Below are 13,280 nucleotides of genomic sequence, written 5' to 3'. Positions count from 1 at the left end.
GTAGGATTAAAAACAGAGGAAGCTGTGGGAAACACAGTAAAGTGGTGAAAAGCCAAGTATTGATAACTTCTAAAATCAGGGATGTAATATTTGGACGTATTTGTCTAGTGGTTCCTAGCTTATGTGAAAATTGTACTTTGGATGTAGATTGGGTAATCATATTAGCTTTGCAGTGAATGATGTTATGATTTTCATATTTCATGACAAATGGCTCTGGCTACATTTTCTATTAGCCAACATCAATTAAATGTTTGACCTACTTCAAACCGATACTGAATGCTGGTCTGACCTGCCAGAGGTGGCAGTCATATGTGTGTGAGGTGTGCTGCCTGTGTGAATAAATGTGTGTGTGTTTCTTTTTGTGACAAAGGCTTTGGCCAAAACCTAATGTGGAAATGTCTTTTAGTTGTGCCTGTCTGCAACTTAATGAGTATCTTTACAGTAAGTAGCAGTCCGACTTTTCCATACATTGTTGACATACAAGGAAAAGTGTAATTCATATTGTGGGTGGCTTCATTATTTGTTACTGCTCATACTTTAACTCCTAAGATTTCAATGTATTTTGTGAATAAAGACTCCAGTAAATACAGGGTGTTTCAGAAAGGCCTTTACAACTTTGAAAATTCATATAAATTAATTCATAGTACCTACAGAGGTGACTGTAGTGTCAACTTGTAGGGAAATACATCAAGTTTTGTCTTGCATAGTTCACTAATGCTGAATTAGTTCACTAATGCCAAATCATACTGTAAGGAGCATTAGTGGCTGTTGCTTTAAAGATGGCTGCCTTTGCTTTACCTGAGCATCTTAGCTGTGTGTTTTGGTTTGAAGAATCGAAGTTGGCGACAACAGTTCAGCATAATTTCCATACCAAGTACACTAAAGATCCTCCTAGTAGGCCTACAATTTATGAGTCGCATAAATGTTTTGTAGAAACAGGGTGCTCGGTACGACATGGTAAATCATCAGGTTGTCCAAGCACATCTGACGATGTTGTTAAGTGAGTGAGGCAATGTTTTCTCAACAGCCCTACAAAATCGACCTAGCATGCATCTTGTGAACTGCAAATCCCATGTGCGACTGTTTGCCACGTGTTGAGAAACCATTTGCATTTAAAACTGTACAGACTGACTATCATACAAGTAATAAAAGACACTGATAAAATTGCTTGCAAGAACTTCTATATGGATATGTTAAATCGATTACATGAGGATGAACATTTCTTGGACAAAATCATCTTTTCTGATGAGTCAACTTTTCACTTAAGTGGCAAGGTTAACACATGTAACTGTAGGATTTGGGTCAGTGAAAATCCACATCAAACGTTGAAACATGTTTGTGATAGCCCTAAACTGAACATTTTTTGTGCATTGAGCAAGAACAAAGTGTAAGGCTCCTTTTTTTTCCCACGAGAGTACTATCTACGGGATAGTGTACCTGGATATGTTACAATTTTTGATACCACAGATCAATGATAATGACCAAGAACAAAAATGTTTTCTTCATGCAAGATGGTGCACCACCCCACCACACAGCTGACATCTGGGATGTTCTCAGTGACTGCTTTCCAGGTCAATGGATTGGCCATGATGTGCCAATTGCATGGCCCCCATGTTCTCCAGACCTGACACATGCTTGATTTTTTTTTATGGAGATTCATCAAGGATATTGTGTTTGTGCCTCCTGAGCCAGCTTCTCTACCTGTACTTAGAGCAAGAATTTACACTGCCACTGAGCAAGTTGCACCTGAAATGTTACAGTGAGTTTGGGAAGAAACATACTTCCAATGGGATTTTTGCACAATAACCAATGGAAGCCACATACAACATCTTTAGTTTAATGTAAAACAACCTGATGTGTTTCCCTCTAAACCCAGCTCTATATTTTCTTTCACTAAATTTATATGAATTTTTAAAATTGTAAAGTCCTTTTTGAAACACCCTGTATACATGCTACAATTTATAATATCATTCAGTAGCACTTTGGAAATAAAAATATAAAACGTTTTTTGGTAGTGGACATTTTACACATTAGAACCACACCATACTTACTTTTGATGAGAGACCGTGTATTGTATTCAGATGCTGCAACTGTTCCTTAGCCATTCCTACCAAGCGGAATATTGGTTCTAGCCTCAGCCAAACCTTGTATGTTCTCTGGTGAATAATATCACACATCCTGAAAAAACAGAAGGGAATGAATAAACTTTAAGAACACATTTGAAGCTTTAATGACCTGGCAGGCAGTTATTATCTGTATGTTCCCTGGATCACACTTGTGACCTTTCACTAAGATGTGGAATGACTCATTTCATCATTTCAGCAGATTGTATGGTGGCATGCTGACTATTTATAGTATTTCTTAAGATTTATCTAAAGCAGAGTGATGGATATTATAAATCATATCTCCTTCTAGTATTGTAATTATCAATGCTACTGTTGTGATTGATCACTGACAACAGGGTTCATAAGGCAGTAGATATACCCTGGGGCTATTGTCCACATGCCCAACTCATAACGGTACAAGCAACTGGTTTGACTGTCACAGATTGGTCTGAATCTGACAGATTGGTTGTGGGCTAGTGTGAGTGTTTGTTGGGGCAGCCAGCTGCCAGATGGACTGTGACAGGCGAGTTGAGTGGAAGTAAAGGTGTCTAGCAAGCCACAAGGCCCAATGGTCATTGGGGTTATCCCAGGCATAAAAAGGGGTGTGTTGTAGCAACATGGTCTATGGACAAGCTAAGATGGAGGGACCTGCCACTTGAAATGTTGTCACTAATATAATTTTAATGAAAATGCATTAAATTCATTGCAAGTAAGCTAGAGAAAAACTGACAGCAGTTTTGGAGCCATGGCAGTGGGACAAGATCATTGAATATAAATCCATGTCTGTAGCTTTAATAGTTAAAAAATTGTTAACATTATTCCATTATTGTTTATAATAAATTGTAACAATTGAATCCATAATGAATGTCACACTTGTGATCACCAAATGTAAGAGGATAATGCCTGCAATATAATGAATAGATTATTTATCTTACTAAACAAATTGAAAGATGTTATAAACAATTTAGTTTATTAATGTATATAGTGCCATTTCTATGAAATCCTCCACAGAGACACAAATGATCTTACCAGCATGAATTTCCATCTTTAGTATTCCAATAACTTTCAATGTGTCTTTAATCCTCAAGCAGGCAAGCTGTGTCTTATAACATGAGCATGTGTATCACTTACTTTGTACACTTGTAAAGAATAACTGTCTTTATGTTGGTAAGGTAAACATGTATGAGCAAAGTCACAGTTTAATCTTAAATTAATTAAATAATAAAATGAGCTTTCGTTATATCACTCACTGCATACAAGTGTTACTCCTCAGTAATACCTGACTCTAAACATTGAACAGCACAGTTACATCAGCTACCAGCCAACTGCTCAATGAATTACTGATTATCTCAAAGAAGACTGTCTCCTTGCAGAATTGTGGTGCTAGCTTGGGATCTGGGTTATTTTCTTGCATGGATCATAAAATTTTTTTCACCTACCTCAACGTTTATTTTATATTACTGCTGTTCATTTGGACATGTGACAACACAACTTATCACTATGTTAGCTGAAGCAATAATGAAGGAATAGGTACAGACTTGCAATTGTAAAACAACAATGGAACAATAGGAGACAATGTTATTTATGTCTGGCACATTTCATACATAAGTGCACTCACTCAATGGTTAATTGTAGATGTGATTTATAAAGTAGGTCAGTTAGTGTTTTGACTCGAATACTGGATGTGCTGATCTATGTGTTTGACATTTGTTTAAAATTGTTGAAATAATGTGTGAGTGGGTTTATTAAGAGATCACATAATGACTGAAAAGGTTTTTATTGTTTTATCATAAGAATTTATATGATTATTATGAAAATTATGAATGGCGGTCAGGATGAAAGTATCTTCACTGCATCAAGGGGTGGTCATATGATCAAACATTTGAATAAGTACGCAGGGCAGAGCCCACAGTCTTTCACCCATCTTCTTTGCATTTGCAGTTTTGGTGAGATATTTGATTTTGCTTTTGTCTGGAGATGGAAAGTTATGGGTGGTGTGTATGCCACAAATGCTATTTTTGTGTACTGGGTCTTGTAAAATATTATTTAGAGCATGCTGCTAGGTGTGAATGCTATGTCTGCACAAAGTAATACCAAAATTTGCACTGGTGACAGACACTGAACACTAATTCAGTGCATTATTTGTATGTGTCCACCCATCACATACATATTATTTCTCTAAAATGGGATTTATATCAAATGGATTTATATTGCTAAAGGTATTTATATCAAAATTAAAATCAATATATTTAGAGCAATGTTATTATTCTTCAGGATTTCAACCAACAGATCCAATCTCCGTAAATTTTTATTAAATTATTCACTATTGTCTCACTGTTAATATAAAGCTTTGGTATGATAATTATTACGCTGTGTTTTGTGTTAAAGAGTGACAATATACAGCCACTCCTTATTGATGTTAGCAAGCATGCTCACTGCCCATGTTCTGGGGGATGGGAAAAACATCATAAACTGTTTAAAGAGTTGTCTGAAAGGAGTTCTACAGTGGGACACTTCATATTTTCCTTATTACACACTTCTATGCAACAGATACCTTTCTCTTCAGTGATGAGTTATCAAAGAATATGATGACATAAGTCGTTAGTAAATAGGGAAAGTAAGTTGACTTTTTAACACTGTCATCTCCAAAATATGATATTATTCATTATGCAAAAGTTGTTGAAGATGTTTAAAAAGATCTATAACATATGGCTTCTAGTTCAGATTCTTATCAATATAAATATCTAAGAATTTTGAATACTCTCCTTCATTTTTTAATCCACCCTCAAGCTTTATTTCTCATGGTGTAGTCAAACCTTGTGAAGTACTTAATAGTACTGTGATGGAGGATTGTAATTTGATAGTAGGAAAAGGAAGAGATGGAAAAGTAATAGGTGAATATAGACTTTGGGAAAGGAATGGAAGGAGGAGCCACCTGGCAGAATTTTGCACAGAGCATAATTTATTCATTGCTAACACTTGGTTTAAGAAACATGAAAGAGGGTTGTATACATGGAAGATACCCAGAGGCACCAGAAGGGTTCAGATTGATTGTGTAATAGTAAGACAGAGATTTTGGAACCAGATATTAAATTGTAAGACAAGTCCAGGGGCAGATTTGGACTCTGGCCACAATTTATTGGTTATGAACTGCAGATTAAAACTGAAGGAATTGAAAAAGGTGGGAAGGTTAAGATGAAGGAGCAAGAAGTTGTTGAGAGTTTCAGAGGGAGCATCAGGCAACAATTTACTAGAACAGGGGAACTGAATAAAGAAGGAGATGAATGGGTAGCTTTGAGAAATGAGATAGTGTAGACAACAGCAGTCAAATATGTAAAAATACAAGGTCTTGTAGAAATCTTTGAATTTAACTGATGAAGGGTTAAAATATAAAAATTCAGCAAATGAAACAGGTGAAAGGGAATACAAATGTCTAAAAAAAGAGATTGACAGTAAGTGCATAATGGCTAAGCAGGAATGGATGGAGGAATAATGTAAGGAGTCAGAAGCATACTTCATAAGGCAAAAGATAGATACCACCTCCAGGACAATTAAAGACGCCTTTGGTGAAAAGAAAAGCAGCTGCATGAATATCAAGAGTTAGGCTGGAAAGCCAGTCTTCAGCAAAGAAGGGAAAGATGAAAGTTGAAGGATTATGTAGAGTGCCTTTACAAGGGAGATGAATTGAAGGCAATATTATAGAACTGGAAGAGGACATAGATGAACATGAGATCGGAGGTATTATAGTAAAAAAATCATAGGGTAAAAATCATAGATGGAGACAAGGAGATGAATACAGTAAGCAGATTCAAAAGGATGTAAGTTTCACTACTTATTCGGAGATGAAGAGGTTTGCACAGGCTATAGTAGCATGGAGAGTGGCATCAAACCGGTCTCTGGACTGAAGACCACAACAGTGACAGCATGTGAGAAAAGCTGCACTAAGATTTCAAAGTGGTGGCAACTACTTTTAAATCTTCAGAAATCTAAAATTGTGCTTTTCACAAAAACTAAAATGTAGTGCCCTATGACTACAAAATAACTGAGTCACAAATGGAATCAATCAACTCACACAAATATCTTGGTGTAACAATTTCTGCAAGTACAAAATGGAATGGTCACATAGACTAAGTTACAGGTAAAGCAAGTGGAGATGATGTCGTACTGGTGGACACTGGTAAAATGCAAGTATTAAATAAAGGAGATTGCTTACAAAACACTCATGAAAACTATCCCTGACTGTTCCTGAAGCATGTGGGTTCCATACCAAATAGCACTAAAAAGAGATCCTGAATGTTTACAAAGAAAGCCAGCATGAATTGTCACACATTTGTTTGATCCATGAGAGAGTAACACAGAAATGTTGAAAATCTTGATCTGCACACACCTGAGAATAGATGAGAACTATCCCCTGCAAGCTGTTCTCTGCACATCAACGAAACAGCAAGAATCCCTACTGAATTACAAAAAAGGGAGTACTCCATGCCACAGTCATCAAAGTGGTTTACAACATATAGATGTAGATGTACCACATGAAATAAATCTAAAAATGAGTGAGCAAGAGATTTAAAGGTTGTGTCCTCCAAGTTTGTGTGTCTGCATATAGATAGCAAACTGAAGTGGCACTACCATATTCAAGATCTGTGCAAAATATCAATCATGACAATGTTTTCCTAAGAAACATATCTAACAGCAGGGAGATGAACATAATAAAAACAGCATACTTTGGCTATTTTCATCCACTTATGGCTTATGGTATAATATTTTGGGGAACTCAACAACTAGCAATCTGTGGATGAGATCTTTCAAAATTACCACACACTGTTTTTCATGTATTGAAATAGTTACACTATACACCACCATGTTACATGCACAGAAGTAGTTTGTAAAAATTTAGTGTGAAGTCCATCCTAGACACTCATGTAGAAAAAGATCCTTACAACCATTGATCAATATACTTTTTCCCTGATGTGCTTTGTCATTAAACATAACAAGTTACTCAAAACCAGTGCTTGGTATCATAACTATACGAGAGCACGTAGAAAATTAATGTGTCCAAATTTTTTATGTGACAACTCTTAAAGCTTTTTAAGTAAAACAAACATTGTTACTGTAGATTAACATTCTACATGTTTATTCTTCACATCTACATATTTATTTCTCAACATAGTCACCCTGCTTACAAAGACGTTTCTCCTAAGGAGACATCAGTTTGTTGATACCATCACTGTACAATGATTGACTTTGTTGATGGAGCTACAGCCTCTCCTCTGTTTGCATGACTTCACCACTATCAAGGTGAAGTCCTCAAAGGTGTTCTTTACATTTGGGAAACAGATGAAAATCAGATAAGGCCAAGTTGGGACTCTATGGAGGGTGATTGGTGACACTGAACCCAAGGCACCAGATTGTTGCAGATGTCACAGGACTTGTGTGTGGGCTGGCATTGTCAAGCTAAAGGAGAGGATGCTCCACCTGTGGATGAGATCTTTTAAAATTAGCACACACTGTTTTTCATGTACTGAAATAGTTACATTATACACCACCATGTTACATGCTACACTTCAGAGCCTTCTAGTGGCATAGAGCTGCAAATATCTAGATATGAAGAATAAAGATGCAGAATGTTAGTAGTGTTTGTTTCATTTAAAAAGCTTTAAGAGTTCTCACATAAAAATTTGAAAGTATTACTTTTCAGCATGCCCTTGTGACACCCAGAGGGAACTTGATATTCCTTATGATCTAAGAAAAAAGTATGGTGCAGAAGGGGGTTCTGTACAGTAGGACCAAGATTTTCAATTCCCTCCCATCACAAATTAAACATTTAGTTGGGAACATGCCCAAGTTTAAAGAAAAACTGAGATTATTGCCTTTAGGTATGTGTTACAGTGTAGATGAATTTCTAAGCAACAATGCATAATACTTGTATTGTAATACACCTGTAATTTAAACAGGTGATTTAACAAAAATTATGATCACTGAATGTGATGAATAATTTCTTTTTAGTAAGCTTAAACCTATTTTTGTGGGCAATATAGTGGATTCATCATTCTTTGTTTAAGTACAGTGTAACTCAGGTTTATATACTTCTGTATATTCCTAAGTGAGGCAATGTACGGTAGATTATATGATAAACTGCCATAAGATAAATGTACTTACATACTAAATATAAAATTAAAAATTGACTCATTCTGTTTTCAGTGATTTGTTCACATAGGGAAATTGAAATAAATAAATACAGAAGTTGAGAGGGTGTCACTTGTAAAAGAGATTAGATGCCCAAATAGCTGGTAAATTATTGACAGTAATTGGGTAACAAAAGTAATTCTAAATGGAGCAAATGAAGTGTTCTTAATTAATCATGCCCAGCACAAGTTTCCAATCAAATGATATACATAAAGGAAGCTGGCTGTCACTGGATGGAAAGACAGTTAATCAGAAAGATCACATTGAAATTGACATCAAAGCAAAGAACTGGTTGATAGATGTAAAGACAGCATGGGGTGCAGAGTGCAGGAGCAATGAACTCACAGTCAGAGTTAGAAACAATGTTAAGAAAGTAGTTCATAATTTGCTCAAAGGTACTACAAAGAATTTCAGTTCCAGCAACTGCTATGAAATTCTGCAGGAAGAAGTATCACAAAAGAACCCAGAAGGATATGACTATGAAGTCTTTCATGACGGAGTCCTTGCATAAAAAGTTCTCGGTTTACTTGCCGCATCAAATGACTTCATAGTCATATCAGTTTCCTCTATGGAGAGGATGTAGTGTGCAGTGTTCATCAGCTGAAGAAGCTGTGACTGAAACAGTCACAGCTGCTGAGTAATCTGGCTTTTCTACAATGTTGTTGTGACAAGGAGGTTGTACCAAATTTTGCAGTTGTCGAACATCACATCCAAACTGCTGCAGTGAATAGAATTTTGTGGAAGACAAGTCATGCGATCATCAGGGAGAGTATACATCATATGAGGTATGAACTGGATGTCAACACTCGCTCCTTATATAGTTGCCATTTGTTTTTGTCTGCCATTCTGTCACCTTGAGACTGGGAGTGGGTAGATATGACCTTGGCTGCACATCAGTGAGCTAATTTAAGCAAGACTACAGCAAAACAGGCTGATAAATTTGTGCGCCTTAACCCTGGAAAAGGAATTTCTGGGCCCAGTGACACACATCACACTGTTATCAACTTCTCCGACAAGGAAATTGATGACGCCACCATCTCAGTTCAGTAAGGGACTGAACTTTTCTCCAGCTCCACAAGAGCTACCAATGGCCGAGATTATCAGTGGAGTAGCACAAGTGGTTTGGCACCTTCCCGAAGAGGTAGCAAATGAGGTAAGGCTTGCCACCAGTCAGATTTTAGTAACAGCCAAGCCTCCTAAGTCCAACGTAAGCAGAGTGGAGAAACTGGCATTGAAATCATTGGGGAAGGATCAAAAGTTAGTTGTGCTACCAGCAGACAAAGGGAATGCCACAGTTATCCTCAATGCTACTGATTATAATAAGAAAGTGGCCCTATTATTGGAAGATACCACGTTCCAGATTCTTAAACGGAATCCCACAGCAGCACTTAGCAGTAAGACAGGGGAGCTATTGAAGAACTCTGGCCTCCCAGAAGAACTAGTCAAGAATCTACGACCAAGAGCACCAAGGCCACCCAGGTTATACGGTCTACTGAAGATCCATAAAGATGGGTTCCCATTGAGACCTGTTGTTAGTGCTATTGGGTCTCCTACATATCGGTTGGCAAAATACTTACCCAAATTATTAGCACCTATAGTCAGCCACTGTAGCCATCATATTAACAACTCAAAAATTTTGTTGACATTATAAAGCAGATGAGGATAGGTCTGAATGACATCATGATCAGCCTAGATGTGGTCTCTTTGTTTACAAAGGTACCGGTGGAAGATAAATTAAAATTGTTGGCTGCTCATTTCTCTCCTGAACTACTGAAGTTATTTCGACACACTTTGATGACCACCTATTTTTTGTATGGTGAAAATATTATGAAATGACTGATGGAAGAGCCATGGGTTCGCCACTGTCACCAGCCATAGATAACTTTTTCATGGAGGATTTCGAAGAATGAGCATTGAACAGTGCTCCCTTATGTCCATCCTGCTTCTTCAAGTGTGTTGACGATACATTTTTAATCTGGGCACATGGCAATGAGGCACTGCAGCAGTTTGTTGATCATTTGAATGGTATACACCAGAACATAAGATTCACAGTGGAGGTGGAGAAGGATGGGAAGTTACCCTTCTTAGACATACCGGTGGAGCGAAAATCAAATGGATGTCTCGGACAGAAAACTGACTTATACAGATTTATATCTGAATGCACAAAGTTGTCACAACCCAACTCAGAAGAGAGCTATGCTGAACACCTTGGTACACAGAGCAAGGACTATTTTGGACAAGGATCATCTCAGCTCCGACATTAACTATCTGATGACAGTATTCAGAAAAAAAATGGATATTCTGATCATGATATCAGATCTACTCTGGTGAAGAAACCTAGGAAGGATGCTGTTCGAACAGATCAAGAGGACCAACACATTTTGTGGTTACCATTCTGCGGTGCAATGATGAGCAAGATCGGTAGAGTCCTGAGCCGGCAGGGAATCAGACCAGTCTTCCGGCCACCCAGGAATATTAAGGAAATGTTGCGACCCATGAAAGATAATCTCAGCCTGAAAGTACTAGGAATTTACAGCATTCTTTGCGAGTGAGCAAAGATTATGTGGACCAGTCTATAAGAACTGTTGCCGATCGCTGTGTGGAATGTGGAACATCAGCATCACCTGAAATACAGGTATCTAGAAAAATCAGTGGTGGCTAAGCACAGTTTGTTAAATAAACATAAGATTCTATTCAATGAAACAGGAATACTTGCTCATGCTTCAAACTACTGGGACTCTGTCATCAGGGAAGCAGTTTAAATTAGACTATGTGAAAATAATTTCAACAGAGACTCCGGATATGCACCCAGCAATTCATGGAAGCGGGCAGTTGATAAAGAAAGAGCGCAGAGGGAGACTTCTTACATTCCTCACAGTTCTCCACCTGTTGAGATGGATGGCACTGCAAGCAACGCTGGATAAAGTGCGCAAACAAAATCTATGGACATAGAGGCCATCACCTCTGTATGCGCTGTTTTCACCATGACATTATCCAGCCAATGAGAAGCCATCCATTGCTTATAAAAGTGGGAGACTCACTGGTACACAACAGTCAGTTTTACCCCTGACAAAGATGACGGAGGTAGTCATTGAAAGCTTGGGATTTTATCCAAATTTGACGCAGCAAGTAAACCGAGAACTTTTTATGCATGAACCCAGAAGAAGTTACGAAAAAGTCAAGCATGCAGTAAATAAGGTTGGAAATGCAGTCATTGACAAGCAGGTCAGAGGTAAGAAGATTTGGTTTAGGAATAAATCCATTGAGGCATTTGCCAAGGAGACATGGCTACAAGGTGCAGATTTTGCACAAGCCAAAGGATAGTTTGAAGAAGTACAGAGGACTACCTGAGCATCCCTGAGGAGAGAAAAGAGAATGTATGCCAGAGAAATGGCAGGAGAGGCTCAATAAGATTTCTTGAGGAAAGGGGCACAAAAGATGTACCATAAAGTTAACTTCTTAACAAGGGATACCAAAGCCACCACAAATTTGTCAAGGACATTAATGGGAATATACTCATCAATGAGCTCCACATTTCTGAGAGATGGAAACAATACTTCACAGGGCTCCTCAATAGTGATGCATCTAAAGATGTTTTCGAATTTCAGTCTCCTGACATTGTAGATTTAAAACTTCATGGCAGATTAAAACTGTGTGCTGGACCAAGAGTCAAACTCGGGACCTTTGCCTTTCACGGACAATTGCTCTACCCACTGAGCTACCCAAGCATGACTCACGCCCAATCCTCACAGCTTTACTTCTGCCAGTACCTCATCTCCTACTCATTCTGGAAACATCCTCCAGGCTGCGGCTAAGCCATGTCTCTGCAATATCCTTTCTTCCAGGAGTGCTAGTTCTGCAAGGTTCACGTTAGAGCTTCTGTGAAGTTTTGAAAGTAGGAGATGAGGTACTGGCAGAAGTAAAGCTGTGAGGATGGTCCATGAGTCATGCTTGGGTAGCTCAGATGGTAGAGCACTTGCCTGCAAAAGGCAAAGGTCCTGAGTTTGAGTCTTGGTCCGGCACACAGTTTTAATCTGCCAGGAAGTTCCATATCAGCACACACTCCACTGCAGAGTGAAAATCTCACTCTGGATTGTAGCTTTAGATTACCCACAACCTACACTGGAGGAAATAAAGTATCAGATAATGAAGCTGAAGAAGGAAAAAAGTCCAGGAGAAGATGGAATATAGTCAGAAATCATTCAAACTGTAGGGGAGAGACTCCACAAGATTATCCACCAACTAATTCAGATGATTTGGATGTTGGAGGAGATCCCAGAAGACTGAAGACAGTGGTCATCAGGCCCATACACAAGAAAGGTGACAAAATGGAATGCATCAACTACAGAGGAATTGTCCTCCTGAATGTCTGCTATAAAATCTTGTCCAACTGCATCCTGGATAGAATCCAGCCATTTGCAAAAGAAATGACTGGTGAAAATCAGAGGATTTTCAGAAAGGGCAATTCTACTGCCAACAATATCTATGTACTGCAACAACTCACTGAGAAGGTGTGAGAATATGGAGAAGATATGCAGGTGCTCTTCATAGATTTTAAGAAGGCATATGACTGCATCCACCAGGTAAGCCTGATGAATTATCTAACTGAGTTTGGGATACCCAAGAAACTCATCAGCCCAATTCAAATTTGTATAACTGAGTCAAAAGCCAAAGTAAAGCTTGGGATCCAAATCACGGAGAGCTCTACGTAAACAAACAGGTTTGAGATAAGGAGGTGGTGTGTCACCAATATTGATCAATCTGTCTCTCAAAAAGATAATGGGGAAAGCTTTCCATAAGAACACTGGAGGGGGGGGGGGGGGGATTGAGGCAGAGGGAGAGAAAATCAGACATCTTGCACCTGCCGACAATGTGGACTTGTTGTCCAGATCTGTGGAAGAACTGATGTGGATGAGCAGCAGGATGGAGGTGGCAGTGAGCAGAATTGGTCTTCTTGTGAACGAGTTGAAGACCAAGTATCTGATGATG

At 38.4% G+C, this 13,280-nt stretch overlaps 1 protein-coding gene across 2 annotated transcripts in view; it reads right to left on the bottom strand.

Moving 5' to 3' along the window:
• Positions 1 to 13,280, bottom strand: part of LOC124605256 (cytochrome P450 4g15-like) — a 162,300-nt gene that overhangs the window by 57,497 nt on the left and 91,523 nt on the right. For both annotated transcript variants that reach the window (XM_047136815.1, XM_047136816.1), the window contains exon 7: positions 2,052 to 2,178. In XM_047136815.1, the coding sequence (XP_046992771.1) occupies positions 2,052 to 2,178 (127 nt within the window). The remainder of the gene's footprint in view (positions 1 to 2,051; positions 2,179 to 13,280) is intronic.

The sequence above is a fragment of the Schistocerca americana genome, chromosome 3, assembly GCF_021461395.2.
Source record: "Schistocerca americana isolate TAMUIC-IGC-003095 chromosome 3, iqSchAmer2.1, whole genome shotgun sequence".
In the NCBI taxonomy this organism is placed as follows: domain Eukaryota; kingdom Metazoa; phylum Arthropoda; class Insecta; order Orthoptera; family Acrididae; genus Schistocerca; species Schistocerca americana.
This window is presented reverse-complemented; position numbering and strand designations above follow the sequence as displayed.